Raw genomic sequence first — 18,543 nt, forward strand, 5'->3', positions numbered from 1 at the left:
CAGTTTTTTTTTTGGAGAGTCACTTGCTGAGAACTGTTGTTGGAGTTTCTCAGAGTACAGTCGTTCAGCATCTCACCGCCTTGCTAAACCTGTATTTTGACTCTGTCTACAAGTCTTTGTCCCCGCTCCTAAAGACCTGATCCTTCTGCAGACGTAGTGTTCTGAGTTCCGCTGTGAACCAGGGTTTGTCGTTGTTGTAACTCACCCTGGTGCATGATGGTACACAGCTGTCCTCACAGAAGCCAATGTAGGAAGCTACAGCCTCTGTGAACTCATCCAGACTGTCAGTAGCTGAAAACATCCCAGTCTGTGCAGTCAAAGTACGCCGAAGATCCTCCAGCGCCTCACTGGTCCACTTCTTGAGTTCCCTCACCACAGGTTTGCAGAGCTTTAGTTTCTGCCTGTATGCAGGAATCAGAGTGTCCCAGTGCAGCACGAGGGACGGCGTGATGAGCCCTGCTTACTGTGGTGTGACAGTGATCCAGCGTCTTCTCCTCTCTGGTGGGCATTTAATAAACTGTTTGTATTTAGGAAGTTCATGGGTGAGATTTCCTTTGTTAAAGTCCCCGAGGACGATAACCAAGGAGTCTGGGTTGGTCCGCTCCACACGCCGTATCTGGTCCTGCACGTTGCCCGCCGGCGGTAAACACTGACCAATAAAGTTAAGTATTTTGAGTATTTTAAATGAAAAATGACTCAACTCTAAAGTATTTTGGTTTTATCGGCTCTATCAAATACAAATTATGAAATACTCAAAAGTTTTTTAAATACGGATTTCAAATAATAGTAGAACCGCTTCCTATTTCTGACTGTAACGCACGTGACCACAGACCTGCAGTCCATCATATTACATATAACATATAAATATTGTTAAACGGTCAATCACCTCCTGCGGAGGAAAACTGCAGCTTATCAGACGTTTATTCCAGATGTGTCGTGTGAGCTCCATACGGCCATCGAGCACGAGGTCTGTCTTCTTTACAGCCTCCTGTTCTCACGCCACTAGATGTGTAAAACGAGGTGGATATTAGCATCAATAAAAGTTTGATGACCAACCAATGTTCATCCTGGTGCCGCTGAGTCAGGGAACTTTTGCATTTAAAGTTTACTTTTTGTTTGTAATGTGGTCCACACGTATCCAGACAAAGAGACCCGGTCAAGGAGTTGGATTGTATTTTAACGAAGTGCAAAATGGGAAAGGGAGAACTTTAAAGAGCAATGAAAAAAAAATAAGATCAATATAAAATAAACTGTGGTTTAATTTGATCTGATTTGTGAGTCTTCTTTTTTTAGTTGATCTGGTCGCATAATGTTGCATAACTTCTCGGGAATGAACTCAGTTCACATTATTAAATCCATTTAATTTCACCCGAAATGAGTCTGAAGGCAATTTGACATCCACTACGCCTGGCGAGTAATAACGTCCAGTCATTGCGTTAAATGGTGCAGATCTTTTGAGGAAACTGAAAATCTCTGAAGATCAACAATTTCTCTCAAGTGAAATAGATGTCAGGTTCCTCCTTCGCTTCCCTTTAAGGCCGCTGCTTCAGGGACCGCAAGAGTCCGGCTCTGCTGCTCTGCCAAAGCGCCTACAGCTCAACACCATGTCTGCATTTTGTTCTCCGTATAAAAGGAACTATGATTCAAAAGAGAGACGTTGTCCTTCAGGCCCGATGAGTTACTGCCCCCTGGTGGTGGAAACAGGTCAGTGCACCAGAAGATAAAGTAGGAAAAGCTCCAGATGTCTGTTTGTTCCTCCGTTGATGATGTTGCTGCAGAAACCGGTTGGAGGACACGAAGGTTCGTCCTCAGTGTATCCACACTGGTCATAAAAGAGTCCATGTTTCTTATTGATGTTCTCGTTTATTTTTTCTTCTCATTGAACACCATGAAAACTAGAACAACTTTAATGCACAAACAAGAAAGAAGCAAATACTCAGCAAATAGTCAAGCATAAAAGTGCTTTAAGTGAATAAACTTCACCGTGTTCAACTTGTAGAATAACAGACGGGAAAGAAAACGTTTGAGATGCTTACAGTACATTTGTATGAGAAATTTATCACAGATTGATGAATTGAAGGACATTGTTTCTGAGCAGGCGCCACATACCAATATATGAAGCTTCAGTGATAATAAACCTCAGGCTCTTCACATTGGATGTGAGATGTGAAGTGACTAGAAAGCACAAACCCTTCGGACGGCGTCTCAGCCTAGAAATCCATCTTGTCCTCAGGTGTCTGTTTCCAGGGAAACGGCAGACATGAATGTATCAGAGGGGGGAACATGATGAGACAGTGAAAGAGGAGGAGTGAAAAGATTATAGAGGAATTTTCAATCACATGTCTGAAAATAGCAACCCTTACCTGATAAATAAACTGTTCTTTTCTTATTCACCAAAGTGAAAGTCCATTAAGAAGAAAATGGGTGTGAAATGGAATCAGAGACTGGGTGACGAGCCATCCCTCACCCATGAACATCCGACAAAAATCACATTTAGTAATGCACAAAAAGACCAGTTCGCTAATGGTTTATTCCTCTGTCTATTGGCCTGAAAAGTCCCTCCGGCTCTAAATCCGTCATTCGGCGAATGGAAACATCTCCATGAGGACGTGAACAAAAATATTTACATTATTATGTTGTTTATTCAAAACCATTATTATATGATGCAGATTCAAATACCTGCAGTATAAAAGGCATCAGTACACAAGTAAGTGTAGCTCACATGCTTCTAACTGCACGTGGATCACCCTCCGTCACAGCGGGTTAATATTGGGGATCAATCGTTATGAAGCTAAAATGCCCAAATGGAGGGAGCATTCATTAACCACTGCAAATATTATAAAGTTGCCATAATTGCTTCGGTTAAGCCACCTCTCTATATTTGATCTGGGCTTCAGCCTCAGGAGAAGCTTGTTCCACCAGACTGCAAATATATATCTATTAATTATAAATGATGCATCGCATAACTATTCATCCATGCAGCAAAGAGCAGCGTCCACACTGCGCCTGGCGGCGAAGCAGACAGAGGCACTAAGATCTCTTTCTACTTTCTTAGCCGCTCAGTCTGTGAGATCCTCATAAGAGGGCAAGTTGACTGCTGCTGCCAGGAATCCCATCTGATGGGAAGAGAGGAGGAGGGAGGAGGGGGATCGGGAGATGGAGAGGATGAATGTTACCCGGTGGGGGAGGGGGCCTCGTCCAGCATGTATGACCAGTAGGATTACAGTAGTGTGGAGCGCCAAGTCCCGCTGTGCCTTTCCTCTGCTGTTACATCACTGCGTGGTCATGGGGGGTGTTTGGGCTTATTTATACATCTCATCCATCAGAGGCGACTGCAGGCTCTGCCCCCTCAAGTACAGAACATACTAGTCATCGCTGGAATATGCACCACTTTCAGCCTGCAACCTAAATAGAAAGCACGGTAGCCTATCCGCCTCTCACAGCCCCCCCCCCCCCCCCCACCCTCTCCACCTTCGCAGTCGCAAAAACGGGCTCCATAGATTCTGTTTGCGCGTATTGGCGAGCAAGATGGCGCTGTGGCGCGTCAGCACCTCGGACAGCTCCTGACAGCTGGCGGCGTTCGGTTTGTTTGAAATCTATTTTCTGGGGTCGAAGTGTCACGTGCTCTCGTTCGCTCACAGCTTCCAGATGATGTGAATGCATCCAGGTGTCGCGTGAAGAGGGAAAAGCACATTCTGGAGCTACTTGACTGCTGAACAGGAGGACTAGTCCTCTCCTCCTCCTCCTCCTCCTCCTCCTCCTACAGGAGGAAGATAGCAATCCAGCGGCCTCGGCCTGCGGTGACTTCTCACCGGAGGAGGAGCGCCGTTCCGTCCGGTCCGTCTCGGTGACGCCGGTGTGAGATGGAGGTGCGCGCGGAGCGATCACGAGGAGGAATGACGCTCCGTTTAGGAACCAGCGGCGCCCCGATCTTCGCCATCCGAGTCTGCGCTTTTACTTTTGAATAATTCTTTTCATAAACGCCGATAGGAAGATGTTGGTGCTCCTCGTGACGATGTCTGCGGTGGTTTTCAGCCGCGGCTTCGCCCTCAGCTCCCATTTCAGCTCAGGTGAGCCGACATTCCGCCGCTGCGTCGTTACATGAAGCTGCTGTTCAATAACGTTGTTTACATGAACTTTATCGTTCTATCGTCTCCAACGTTCCTCTTATCGCATTACAACACTTGGCCATTGGTGCAGTTGTCCTCATGTGTCGCTCTGTCCTCATGTCCTGTATATTTGTGCATGACAAGAAAAGCGAGCGTGGGATTTTTTTTAAATAACCGCATGTTTTAAATATCAGATGCAGCTCTGGAATTAGTTTTCCGAGCGGATGGTTGTAAAGCTGCAAATCATTTTAAGGAGAAGTGAAGGTGAAATTGTGAATTGTGGACCAGGGTGCAGCTTGTTGTTATCCAATTAGTGCAGGAGGAGAACAGGATTGTGGGACATGGTGATTGGAGGCAGATCGCCGTGTCGTTTCTCGCATCCTTCTTGAAATAATCAGAAATCACCGCAAAGCAAAAGGCTCTTATGCAGCCTGTCGTTCAGATGGTTTCCATGGAAACCGAACGGTGCAGCAATGGTTTCCAACAGTGAAAAATAGTTGCATCTTAAAACTGGAGTTTGTTTTAATCCTCACACATGTTTCAGCGTCTCTCTTTGTTACAGAAACACAGTTTTAGTTTTGTTACAGCTGCTTCCAAACAGTTACACCATGTGGAAATGACTGGTCATCCCAGTTAGTCATTAAAACGTTTTATTTTTAAATCAATATTTAACGTGCTTGTCTTCTAATAGAACCTATTGCTTACAAAATGTACTTATTGACCTTTTTTAAACAGACTGAGATAAAATGTCTTTTAAGATGGTAAACTGAGACGGCGGCAATCAAATGTTTAGAGCACGTCGATTTCACACATCCAGTCAGAATTGTCCAAACTGAGTCTGAGGAGGAGACAACAGCAGCTCCGTCCTCCAGAAGGACAAAAACCAGGAGGTGGAGCTGACCAAGGTGCTGAAACCACCTGCCATCATTTTAATTCCAAACACGTTTCTCTCAATCGGTCGCAACCCAAACACAGAAGTTTAAGGAGGTTTGTTCTACTAATTTTTTTTTTTTTTTTTAACTTTATAACTGCAAAAGTATAGAGGTGAGACGAGCAGGTGATTAGTTTTCTAGATTACTATTTTCCTCAAAGACTAAACTGTGATTGTGTGAAATAATGGTCAGACTATCAGTTGCAGACTCATCAGCATTTTCTCCAGGTTTCACTTTCTATTCCTTCCTGATGATGTGAACGTTTTCACTGGACGTCGCTCGGCTGCTGCTGTTTCTTCCCTGTTGTTGTTTGCGTTTGTCGGAGGGAAAGAAGGAGAAGAGAAGAAATGTTAAAGAGGAATATGAGGTGCTGGTCCTTTAGCTTGGATCTCCACTCGTCACGGCTGCTGCATCGGGGGCGGGTGTAGCGATGACATCACTGCCCATGCAGGGTTTGGGATGGGAGGGGGGGAGGGGGGGGGGGGGTTCTTCTTACTGGCAGCGCCGGCTGGATTCCCCGTTTCACATCCCTCAGTGGGCTGCTGGCTCGCATACAGAAGCACACTCATGGCTTTGTTTGACGGCCCGGTGGACGTCCCTTCCTGCGGGGCCAGAGGACACCAGCATGGAGCCCAGGTGGACTCAGCGGAAGAGGGGTCACATGTAAGAGTCGGGGCTGGATCAAGGGGCCGAGGAAAGTCAAAGTAGATACAGGAGATGCGTGTAAGTGTTGAACAATAGAGGCAACACAGCGATTTAGATTAATCAACCATTTATATAACATCTTCTGAAGGCTTTTTCTCCCCCAACCCTCCCATGGGGGGTTGTTGTTGCTCGTCTGCTGGACTGTGTGTGTCCGAGAATAAGAACCTCTAATTGTACAAAAACTCATGTGGTGGAGGCGCACAAACCGCTTCGCTCCGTTCACATTCACACGAGTGATTGAAGTGACTTCCTGTCAACATTCACGCACAACACAAAGACTTTTATCACCATTTACACCTGATCGAGGATCAATACTTCTACTATGACTATGACAGTGTTTCACATATCGGGAGACCTCTTATGATCTTCATTGTTTCATTAGGAAACTGCACTCTCAATCCATAAAACTAAACTAAATACTAACTAATAACCTCGAGAGAATAAACTATTGACTAAGTCAGTTAAAAAAGATGTGAGTCTCTTTCTGACTATATTACATCTTATGTGTTGCTAAAGAGCAATTTCACCCTCTCATCATGAAGATTATCTCTCAGATGAATCAACAATCATAATTGTTGTATTTGAGAATCTGTTGGTTTTTGTTTTATTTCCTTTAATGCAGTTCTTTAATTCATCAGGTGTTTTCATCCATCTTAGTGTGAACATGTCAGGAAAAACAGGATGGATGTTTTCACGTTCAAACATCTTACTGCTCATCTGAAATAGACGTAGAACAGGAAGAAGAGGGACTGTTTTTGTTGGCTTCTGAACTTCTGATCAAGGATCAGTACCGTTCGGCCCCGCTGGGCAGAGAAGTCATGAAAAGTCAACTGGCTCCAGTTTAGAAACGATAAAGAATTGAATAACTAACAGAAGTAATAAGCAATAAGTTACAAAGGGAAATATAGAATGAATAGTATGATATTATTATTATTATTAAGCCCCCTCGTCTCACATAACCCTCACCATTGGTTCACAGGAGGCTTCTGCCTGCTCCTTCTCCAGCTCCCCAGGTAGCCTAAATGACCTGGTCCAGATGCGGCTTGAGCTCGGCACGTCGGGCCGAGTCCGTTTGCCGACTCGTCTGAGACTCGGGATGAACAACACTACCGTCAATGGGCCAGAACCGGTTTCAGCGCTGATTGCAAATGAACCCGGCTGCCATTCTCTCAACCAGAATAGGCCCAATTCTATGACGCCAGATTCGGTACAGGTTCGTCAGCCGTCCTCCTCTCTCGGGACTGACAGGCCGTCTCATCACTGCAAGTAGCCTCAAAATAAAACAATTTGCTCTCCGGAGGAAATCATGCCTGCTATTACTTCTTTTATTACTTTGCCTGCCTGTGTAATTATGGTATAATTTCATTTCCTGCTTCCTCTTTGGCCTCAGCTGAGGCATTAAGGGCAAATGGACGTTGGGACGGAGAGAGATGAAGTTATCATCTGTGCTCCGTTCAGAGGCCGATCAGTACCGTGCATTCAATCCACCAGATGCTGAAGTATCTGGATGCTGCTTGTGTCCTCTTTGTTTTTTTGTCTTAAGTCGAGCTCTTCATCCGGTAGCACTGCTGCCATTGTTTGCGCCGTGAGCTCAGCCGTCGCCATGTTGAGAGCTGCGTGGAGGCAACGCTGTGTTGAAGTATTAAACGCGTATTAGTACACGTGTATTAGTACACGAGATCCACCTTGTTTTGTGGGTTCCGTGTGGCGGTAGTTATTACACATACTCCCTCTCACTGTCTCCACGGCAACAACACCACACTGAATCAGTGCAATTATTCATTACAGGTAAATTCAGCTTTTAAGACCTCTTTGTGTGATCAAAGTCTGAGCGAGTTCTCTCTCTCTGTTATCATCTGCACGCCACACGTGAAGCCGCGGAGTTATTCATGTTATGCAGCGATGGAGGGTGAGGAGACGCTCTGCTATCGGTTTCAGATGAGGAGGAAACGATAGCACCCGTCTAGTTGTTGTGTGGGCGGATGTGTACGTGCACGTTGTGTTGCTCCAGGCTCCAGTTTTGGGTGCTTCCCCTTAACGTTTCAGTCCAATACAACTTTATCGTCAGTTTACACTGAAACGTATTCTGCATCCTGTAATGTAGGGTGTACGGTTTGTATTATTTACTTAGTTGATTTCTTTATTTCTTACTTACTTGCTTCTTCCCTCGATGATCCGATGTCGTGTTTTTGTTAATCTCGTTCCCTTGTACGTATCTGAGCTATGACGTAGTCGGAGAGTAGCAGGTCGAAGACGTTAGCATAAAAACGTATTTTTCTTACACACAATATTAGTGAATTAATATATAATGGTAATAAGGGCGTACTGCAGCTCTCCATACTCAGCACCCAGTTCAACCACTGCTTTTTTCCAACCGGTTACGTAAGAAACCAATTAAGCCCATGCGCAGTGAGCAGGAACAATAAATCATACGATTTTTATGTTCATAGAGTATTCATCTAGTCTGTTTGTGTGGATAGAGTGAGACCAGAACCAGGTCACCTCTGTTACATAAACCTGCAGGTGTTCATCACGTGTTGCCTCACCATCATTCTCCTGTCACTGCTTCAGGTAGAATCGAATTATTTCCTGCTAAAAACCCGTCTCTTGCTTAGTGAAGCCATTTCACATACTGCCACACCGCCTGATATGCTAAAAGTGTCTCCATGGCAACCGCACCGAAACCGGTGCTTTGGAGAGGACACGCTTCCTGGGATTGTGCATAATCACAGCAGACACGCAACACAACTCTGGCCAGCATCTCTATATTAATGTGATTAGTTATCAGCTGCTTTTATGGAGACGTAAGTGACGAAACTGGAAAAATACCAACACAAAAGACAAACGTCTGTTCTTTGCCTTCTGCAGTAATGATTGATTTTCAAATAATGTGACTTGATCCAGTAATGCAGTTTCCTTCTAGACAGGAAAATCCTGCTTTTTTTTGTGACTCTGCTGCTTTCTTTCAAACACTATTTGTGTCAACGGGGCCACATTCCACTGCACTGGAATATCCCTTTACATATCTATCATCTATCATCAATCATCTATCATCTATCATCTACCATCTATCATCTATCATCTATCATCTATCATCTACCATCTACCATCTATCATCTATCATCTATCATTTATCATCTATCATCTACCATCTACCATCTATCATCTATCATCTACCATCTATCATCTACCATCTACCATCTACCATCTATCATCTATCATCTATCATCTATCATCTATCATTTATCATCTATCATCTATCATCTATCATTTATCATCTATCATCTACCATCTACCATCTATCATCTATCATCTACCATCTACCATCTATCATCTACCATCTACCATCTATCATCTATCATCTACCATCTATCATCTACCATCTACCATCTACCATCTACCATCTACCATCTATCATCTATCATCAATCATCTATCATCTATCATCTACCATCTACCATCTATCATCTATCATCTATCATTTATCATCTATCATCTACCATCTACCATCTATCATCTATCATCTACCATCTATCATCTACCATCTACCATCTACCATCTATCATCTATCATCTATCATCTATCATTTATCATCTATCATCTATCATCTATCATCTATCATCTATCATCTATCATCTATCATCTATCATCTATCATCTACCATCTATCATCTATCATTTATCATCTATCATCTACCATCTACCATCTATCATCTATCATCTACCATCTATCATCTACCATCTATCATCTACCATCTATCATCTATCATCTATCATCTACCATCTATCATCTACCATCTATCATCTATCATCTATCATCTACCATCTACCATCTATCATCTATCATCTATCATCTACCATCTATCATCTATCATCTACCATCTATCATCTACCATCTATCATCTACCATCTATCATCTATCATCTATCATCTACCATCTATCATCTACCATCTATCATCTATCATCTATCATCTACCATCTACCATCTATCATCTACCATCTATCATCTACCATCTACCATCTATCATCTATCATCTACCATCTACCATCTACCATCTACCATCTACCATCTACCATCTATCATCTATCATCTATCATCTATCATCTACCATCTACCATCTATCATCTATCATCTATCATCTATCATCTACCATCTATCATCTATCATTTATCATCTATCATCTATCATCTACCATCTACCATCTATCATCGTCGTGGCGCAGGGGTAGAGAGGGTGCGGTAAGGTTGGTGGTTCGAGTTTAATTATATAAAAAATGTAATGTAAGTCGCTTTGGATAAAAGCATCAGCTAAATGACCTGTAATGGAATATAATCTATCCTCTATCATCTACCTTAGATCTTCATATTGTGTCATCTCGCTGTGCTGAAGTCATTGACCGGATATAAGAGATGGTCCTATAGTCACTGTTGGCCGTTTGGCATTTGCTCTGTTTTGTTTTTATCCCCTTAACAAGAATTGTTAAGAAACGGTAAAGTGACAACAGAACACAAAATAAAACATTTGGAGGTGACCATGACGTTCTGTGTAAAGGTCAAAGCTGTAAGACGAAATCACGGGCAACTCCCAGACCGTCAGCGCCTCGGTAGAGACCTGTCAATCACAGGTAGTCCCGCCCTCTAAATGGAGCATCATTTAGTGATTGAACGTCATGCTGTATTGAAGAAGACCGCTAGCGATCATTTCGATCACCACGTTTTACGCCCACAGCTTCAACAAGACAACATGCAGAATGCTGCGAACATGATGACGGGGGGACTTTGGTAAGAAGATGAAACACGCGTGAGGATACATGAACACGAGCATGAAGATGAGACCACGTTGCGTTATGTAATGGGCTCACATGTAGCGTGAGCAGGGCAGGGAGATCAGTTCTGCTCCAGCGGCCGCTCTCTTCACAGACAGGGAAGCCAAATGAATACATACAAACCCACAAGTGAGTGAAGAAGAAGAAAACTGAGATTAAGACATAGAGTGAAGTGGAGGAAGTAGTTTGCACGGAGGAATATAAACCATCGTCTGCTCCGTCGAGTCGCACCGACGAAGATGATTCATCCCGATAAGAAGCACAAACATCACGACGAGCTGCTGCTCCGCTATCATGCTACTCCATCCACGTGGCTCTCCTTGCTAAGCTGTGCTAAGCTATGCTAAACTATGCAAGCTGCACGCTCTGGAGACCCATAATGCACTGCTTCTGAGCTGCTCGCCCAACTATAACAACCTGATGAAGCTTCCACTGCGTCTCACACTGAGTAATATTCTCACGGTATTTTGTTGAATATTCATTAACAACAGATTCAAGATCTGAAGGATTCACACGCGTGTGTCTGGTTTCTCTGAAGTGAAGCAGAATTCTACCAAACTGCATAAAAGCATAAAACAACATTCACAGTCCACACGGAAAATATCACAAACCAGTTCGGTGTCATTTCACACAGAGATGTGCGTCTATGACAACACGCTGATTATCCTCATAGATCATGAAGCACAGAGCTTCATCCGTGTCACATCAAAGCACACGGGAAGCAAACGAAGGCGTGACGTTCATGTTCGCTGTGACGGTTAGTGGGAGGGATGACGCTTCTCTCGCTCTACGACCTCTAACACGTCACACGTATGTGACCTGCTACAGCTCAAAAACAAGAAAGTCTCTTAAACTACAAATAGTCATATGAAGTAAAAGTTTGCCTCCATATATATTATCGTGTTTTAGTCCCGACTACAAGCTCACTTTTGTCGAGTTTTGTTGAATTGCAGCACTGGAGGAATGTATTTAACTGTGTTCCACCACTGGACGTCCTGCGGCCGCCCCCCGGGGAGCAGAGCAGACCAGACGAGCCCGGGGGGCTTCTGGGTAGAGGGTCACATACACACACACACACAAACAAACACACACACACACACACCCACACACACACAAACACACACACACACACATTAAACTGTTTAAATAAAAGAGAAGTTTGAGTGTTTTTCTCTTTTAATAATGAAAATCTAAATCCTGCTGTGAAACGTCTCGGCCCCATTAGGACGACACCAGGACGTCCTCCGTCTTCGTCCGATGGAAGTAGCAGTGTCTCCGCTTCAGCTGCATTGCTTCATCCCGTCGTCCCTTCACGCCGCTCTTCCTTTCCTATGCGCCCTTGTTTCCTTCAGGCTGTTTTCACGCAGGCGACCGTGTGGACTGTCGGCTATTGGTTCTTCCTCTCGGCGCGGCGTCTGGGAGCGTCAGGGGGGCTGACCGGGATTTGTGGGAAGCAGTCGCCATGGAAACCAGGAAAATCGCAGCCCGCTCCCGAGTCGCACGCGGCAGCAGCTGTTCCACAGCGTTCGGTCGTGTTCACGAACAGGCATCGCAGTTAACGTCCGTCCCTCTGTCCCTCTGTGCGGATCTGTCCCTCTCCGTATGTCCCTTTGTGTCCCTCTGTCTCGCTGTCGGCCCGCTGTGCAGGAAGCTTCGTCTCTGTCACTCAGTGACGCTGGTGTTTATTTTTAGGGAGAGAAGGATCTAATGTTTGACCTCATCGCTTCCCGCGGGGTCACGTTGCTCTGCACACACGCCGGCGTACCAGCTGTAATGTGCGTGGAATAAATGACTTTGAGTCATAACATGCATCTGACATAGAATGTTCTTTGCATTCCACTCGGGTCGGGATGTCTGTTTGAGTAAGATGGAGCCCTTTCTGGTCCATCAGCTGTTCTGACCTTTCATGACAATAACGAAAGGACTTCCTGTGGAATTTCACTGCAAAGAGAAACCCTGGCCGTCATTTTGAAAGTAACAGCTTCATGTCCAACCTCGTCCCTCTGCGCTCGCCTCGTCCTTCATGGGGATCACAGTGAACGTCCCCCCTGTGTCCGGTGTCTCCTTTCTGCCCTGCGGCGGGGACAGCTGAAGGAGGCGTCGGTGGTCCCTTAGATACACTTCCTGCAGAGTCCCCCGAGTGGACGAGAGCAGCGGTCACAGGATGTAACTGTCCCGGCTTTGACTCGCTGTCCTTCTGGACCACAGCTGCAGCAGAGACACGCCTCCAGTGGCCGACTTCCTGTGAAGCTTTGCTTCTGACGTAGCCACAGAAAACGCTTGAAAGCTGCTCTATTACCTACAAACCGAGCATAGAACGCTTTTATCATCCCACCTGCAGGCGGTGAGACGTGAGGCATCGGCGGGGAGAAGAACGTGCACGACGAGGAAAGCCGACCTTGTTGCATCTCATTGTCAGGCTGGATATTATGAATTACTCTGTAGCTCTGTTCTAATTGGACGTCATAGCAACCAGAGAGCAGCGATGGAGTCTTACGCTCCCGAGGCTCCGTCTGTGTAAAGGCCGATCAAACACGTGAGGTTTCTGGTTTCTGGTTCTCTGGAGGGGGGGGGGGGGGGGGGGGTGCAGCAGAGTACACAGCCCTTCAGCCTCCTCTTCTTCTTTACTCAGCTCCTCTGTTCCCTCCTCCCGTCTCCTCATGCTCGCTCCCTTCATCATTTAGTCATCAGGATGTGCTCAGGGAGGCTAAAAGTAGCTCCCGCCTCCGAGTAGCTGAGAGCTCCACGCTTCTCCAGCTGCCTGCATCCAGTAGTCAGAAGGAGAGAAGAAACTGTTCCAGATGAAGCTCTCCGGGGCCATTTGTCTCCTTGCATCTCTATTCCATTACCATTTAGCAGTGGATGGAGTTAAATTCACAGTCAGGGAGGAAAACACAACGAAGAGGTTCTGTAACGACGTTTTAGGACAATAGCTGAAACAACAGCACACGACTTTTCCACTTCATCTTGCACTTTCCATGGAGACTTCAGGCTCCGTGCCCCGGGACCCCCGAGTGGTCCAGCTGAACCCGAACTCAATTGTTACATCTGCGTATTATCTTTTTTTAAACAAATGTGCTCGTCCTCATTTACTTTCTGCCAGTCGGCCTCCTGAACAACAGCGTCAACACTCCAATTACACTGAGAGCAGCCGCAGCTTTCCAGAGGATCAGCAGACTCTCTGTGCTCTGTTTGTGTGTGTGTGTGTCTGTTTGTGGTGTGTGTGTGTCTGTTTGTGGTGTGTGTGTGTCTGTTTGTGGTGTGTGTGTGTGTCTGTTTGTGGTGTGTGTGTGTCTGTTTGTGGTGTGTGTGTGTCTGTTTGTGGTGTGTGTGTGTGTGTGTTTGTGGTGTGTGTGTGTGTGTGTGTGTCTGGGTGGCGCTGCTGTTGGCATGATTCAGTGTGAGGGAGAGATTTACAGCTGAAGGCGATCCTGCACGCTGTCCGTCCATCCGTTTCCGTGGCAACCGTTGCATTTTGGAAGCCATCGCAGAAGGAGACAAATAAATCCTCCACTGCTCAGATAAAAGATGTTATATTATTACGAGGTTGGACAGCATGTAAGTTCCAGATATGAAAGTGTGAAATGAGGCTCTGCACCTCCAGTTAGAGCCTCAGAAGCACTGCAGAGAAATCCACACTGTGCCAGTAAAGTGCACAGATGGTCATAATCATAACTTCATCGTGGAGGTCACTCCTTTAGGACACGACAGGTCTTTTTGCCCATCAGGGGTCTTCAGTGTGTTCATTGTAGTCCATCAGCCACGTCACAGTGTTGTGGTTGACGCGCTCTTGTTCTGGGTGTTTCAACCCGTTTCCTCCGTCTTCTGTCTCTCTTTTTTAACTCGATCCGTAACACATTAAACAGGTAAGAAGTGTCTTTCTGCGAACACCAAAGATAACGTTTTCATATTGAAAATCAGACCAGAGTGTAAAAGTTATCAGGTGATAAATTGACACGTGCAGGTGAACGATGGAAATGTGAAGTCAGTTCATGAGCTTCTGTCTCAAACGTTTCACGTGACGGTCGACTCTGATGCCGCAGCGCATCATGTGCATGACAAACCCTTCATAGCTGCATCTCATTGATCTCACAGTCTGATGCCACCATGTTCTCTCCGCCTGTGGCGCTTGTGTCCTGCAGATGGCGCTCCGCTGAGCGAGCTGTCCTGGTCCTTCTCCCTGGCCGTGGTGGCCGTCTCCCTCACCGGCCTCTTCGCCTTCGTCTTCCTCATGCTGGCCTGCCTCTGCTGCAAGAAACGCAAGACCGGCTTCAAGGTGGGCGTCTCCTCGCCAGCCGAGCGCCGTTTCTCCGCGACCTTACACATGAGAGCAATAGGATGCATGAACGCATCATCCTGTGAGGTTTTACAGAGAAACCTGCACGCGACCTCCCGCTTCGCCCTCATGCACATCACAGCTGTCAGCCTCCATCAGGCCTCCACGTTCAGTACCCAGGGTGCTAATCATGACGTAGCTACACACAAAGGCAGAGCATGTGTTCATGCAGCTTTCCAGGTGTCGTTGATGTGCACGTGACGCGTAGCAGCGTCCAAAGGGACGGGGAGGAGATGTACGGTATGAATGTGTGCACATGAACACAACCGTGTGTGTGTCTCGGCTACGGGTTAAAAGTTCTCTTCATGCATTCATCGTTCTTCTGGCGAGGTTTTACCAAACATGCTGAAGATCATCTCCTTGGTCTGCAAACATGTTCATCCACACCGTCTCGTGGAGGACGCAGGAAACATCACAGCCTCCATCAGTCTGCACCAGTTTATCACCACACTTATACTTCTGCACAACAAGCATGAACGCCATTGTGTGTTTCACACGAAAGGTGTTTGGTCCTTAATTTGACTTAGATTTTCATCCCGGGGACCTTTTGTTTTTTTTACTCCACCTAACAAAGTATTTATTTTCCTAGTTTTAGTAGAAGTTAACTACAGCTTTAAACAGCTGATTAGTGGAAATGTGCTTTTGTAGGAGACAGAGCTGCTGACATTTAACTGTCTACAGAATCCTTGACAAAGTCCTTAGTGTGATTCATATTTCATACTTCTATGTTGCATCATTCTAGAAGTTCTGTCAGAACATGAACTTCTCCCTCACTGCGTCTGTGTCCTTTGGGTCCGTCGGCGGCTCCTCCTTTCGTCCGTCTCTCCACTTTGAGCGTCTCAGGAAGCACCGAGCTGCAGTGTTACACAACATCGCGTCCTTTGTGTGTCTGAACGAGTGTTACGACCCGTTGGACGTCTCACGTGCTTCACGTCTGCTTTGTGTCGCCGCCGGGTCGGACCTGTTAGGGTGTGAGCGAGGACGGGGGCAGAGGGGGGGCGGGCGTGAGGAAGGGCATACCCATGAGAGGGGGGCGGGCGTGAGGAAGGGCATACCCATGAGAGGGGGGCCGAGGGGGGCGGGCGTGAGGAAGGGCATACCCATGAGAGGGGGGTGGGCGTGAGGAAGGGCATACCCATGAGAGGGGGGCCGAGGGGGGCGGGCGTGAGGAAGGGCATACCCATGAGAGGGGGGTGGGCGTGAGGAAGGGCATACCCATGAGAGGGGGGCCGAGGGGGGCGGGCGTGAGGAAGGGCATACCCATGAGAGGGGGGTGGGCGTGAGGAAGGGCATACCCATGAGAGGGGGGTGGGTGTGAAGAAGGGCATACCCATGAGAGGGGGGTGGGTGTGAGGAAGGGCATACCCATGAGAGGGGGGCGGGTGTGAGGAAGGGCATACCCATGAGAGGGGGGCCGAGGGGGGCGGGCGTGAGGAAGGGCATAAGGGCGTGAGGAAGGGCATACCCATGAGAGGGGGGTGGGTGTGAGGAAGGGCATACCCATGAGAGGGGGGTGGGCGTGAGGAAGGGCATACCCATGAGAGGGGGGTGGGTGTGAGGAAGGGCATACCCATGAGAGGGGGGCGGGCGTGAGGAAGGGCATACCCATGAGAGGGGGGCGGGCGTGAGGAAGGGCATACCCATGAGAGGGGGGCGGGCGTGAGGAAGGGCATACCCATGAGAGGGGGGTGGGTGTGAGGAAGGGCATACCCATGAGAGGGGGGTGGGCGTGAGGAAGGGCATACCCATGAGAGGGGGGTGGGCGTGAGGAAGGGCATACCCATGAGAGGGGGGCCGAGGGGGGCGGGCGTGAGGAAGGGCATACCCATGAGAGGGGGGTGGGCGTGAGGAAGGGCATACCCATGAGGGGGGTGGGTGTGAGGAAGGGCATACCCATGAGAGGGGGGCGGGCGTGAGGAAGGGCATACCCATGAGAGGGGGGCGGGCGTGAGGAAGGGCATACCCATGAGAGGGGGGTGGGTGTGAGGAAGGGCATACCCATGAGAGGGGGGTGGGTGTGAGGAAGGGCATACCCATGAGAGGGGGGTGGGCGTGAGGAAGGGCATACCCATGAGAGGGGGGTGGGCGTGAGGAAGGGCATACCCATGAGGGGGGTGGGTGTGAGGAAGGGCATACCCATGAGAGGGGGGTGGGTGTGAGGAAGAGCATACCCATGAGAGGGGGGTGGGCGTGAGAAAAGGCATACCCATGAGAGGGGGGCGGGCGTGAGGAAAGGCATACCCATGAGGGGGGCGGGCGTGAGGAAAGGCATACCCATGAGGGGGGTGGGTGTGAGGAAGGGCATACCCATGAGAGGGGGGTGGGCGTGAGGAAGGGCATACCCATGAGAGGGGGGCGGGCGTGAGGAAAGGCATACCCATGAGAGGGGGGTGGGCGTGAGGAAGGGCATACCCATGAGAGGGGGGTGGGCGTGAGGAAGGGCATACCCATGAGAGGGGGGCGGGCGTGAGGAAAGGCATACCCATGAGAGGGGGGTGGGCGTGAGGAAGGGCATACCCATGAGAGGGGGGTGGGTGTGAGGAAAGGCATACCCATGAGGGGGGTGGGTGTGAGGAAGGGCATACCCATGAGAGGGGGGTGGGCGTGAGGAAGGGCATACCCATGAGAGGGGGGTGGGCGTGAGGAAGGGCATACCCATGAGGCCGCATCCGGCCGCAGGGCCCCATCTGGACCTGGACACGGCCTCTCCCAGTGCAGGAAAAGGGAATTCTAAGAAAAATAAACTGGGCAGAAGCTTTGTGAGTTCTACAAACAGGAAAGATGAGAAACTTCCTCCAACAGGCTGACGGGGGTTTGGGCTCGTCCTTGTTTTAAGGGTTTAAACTCTACTTTGTTAACGAGCTGCTTAATCAAGTCAAGAGTGTGCACACGCACAAAGGAGACACAATTTGTTTTTTAAGAATGAGATTTACACGTCACTCACTTGGCACACGCCCCTCGACCCTGAGGTTCAAACACGAGGGGTTCTGATGCAAAGCTCCAGGTTCGGGTGAAGACTGACAGATGAAGATGAAGCTGAGGGATGAAGAAGTGTGTGTTGGTTGCCATGGTTCCGTGGGGAAGGGGACTGCCCTGCAGATGTTCTTTGGCTTCTGGCAGAGAGAGAGGGTGATGTCACACGTGTAGAATGTGAACACCCTCTTCCTCCCTCTTGTGTTTTTCTCCCTCACATTTTTGTGGGGGCTCAGTTTCTCTCCCCCCCGAGACGACCCTCAGCTTCGGTGTGGCCTGTGAACTGGGACACGGGGCTCCTCCCCCTTCCTCCCCCTGCCTCCCCTCTCCTCCGTCCTCGGTGGTCAGCTCTCTCTCCTCAACAATGAGTCTCTCTCTGCACAACCACGATGCCTCCAGAAGCTCCTGCTGCCCTGCATCCAGGGGGGGGGGGGCAGTGTGTGTGTGTGTGTGTGTTTTAATGGTGTGAGAGGAAACCTGGAAGAGGTCGAGATGCTGAGACCCAAGCAGAGGGCGTGTGAAAGGTAAGAGGACTGAGGTGAGATCTTCATCTCCAGCAGGAAGGCGCCTGTTGATCTGCAACTTTCTTGTGCATCTTGAAGACAAAGTTCTCTGTTGGTTTGTGAGTCAGAAAGCTGAAGATCTCCTCAGTCTCACCTCCTG

General features: G+C 48.0%; 1 protein-coding gene across 3 annotated transcripts in view; it reads left to right on the forward strand.

Moving 5' to 3' along the window:
• The first annotated feature begins 4,000 nt into the window (after positions 1–4,000).
• The window catches only part of aatkb (apoptosis-associated tyrosine kinase b), a 28,593-nt gene continuing 14,050 nt past the window's right edge, over positions 4,001–18,543 (forward strand). The window contains exons 1-2 of one of the 3 annotated variants that reach the window (XM_040177213.2): positions 4,001–4,070; positions 14,714–14,847. In XM_040177213.2, coding sequence (XP_040033147.2) covers positions 4,016–4,070; positions 14,714–14,847 — 189 coding nt within the window. In that variant the 5' untranslated portion in view covers positions 4,001–4,015. Of the gene's footprint in view, positions 4,071–14,713; positions 14,848–18,230; positions 18,419–18,543 lie in introns of those variants that run through there. The other 2 variants (XM_040177214.2, XM_078102645.1) reach the window with 2 other exon arrangements.

The sequence above is a fragment of the Gasterosteus aculeatus genome, chromosome 5 (assembly GCF_964276395.1).
Source record: "Gasterosteus aculeatus chromosome 5, fGasAcu3.hap1.1, whole genome shotgun sequence".
Taxonomy (NCBI): domain Eukaryota; kingdom Metazoa; phylum Chordata; class Actinopteri; order Perciformes; family Gasterosteidae; genus Gasterosteus; species Gasterosteus aculeatus.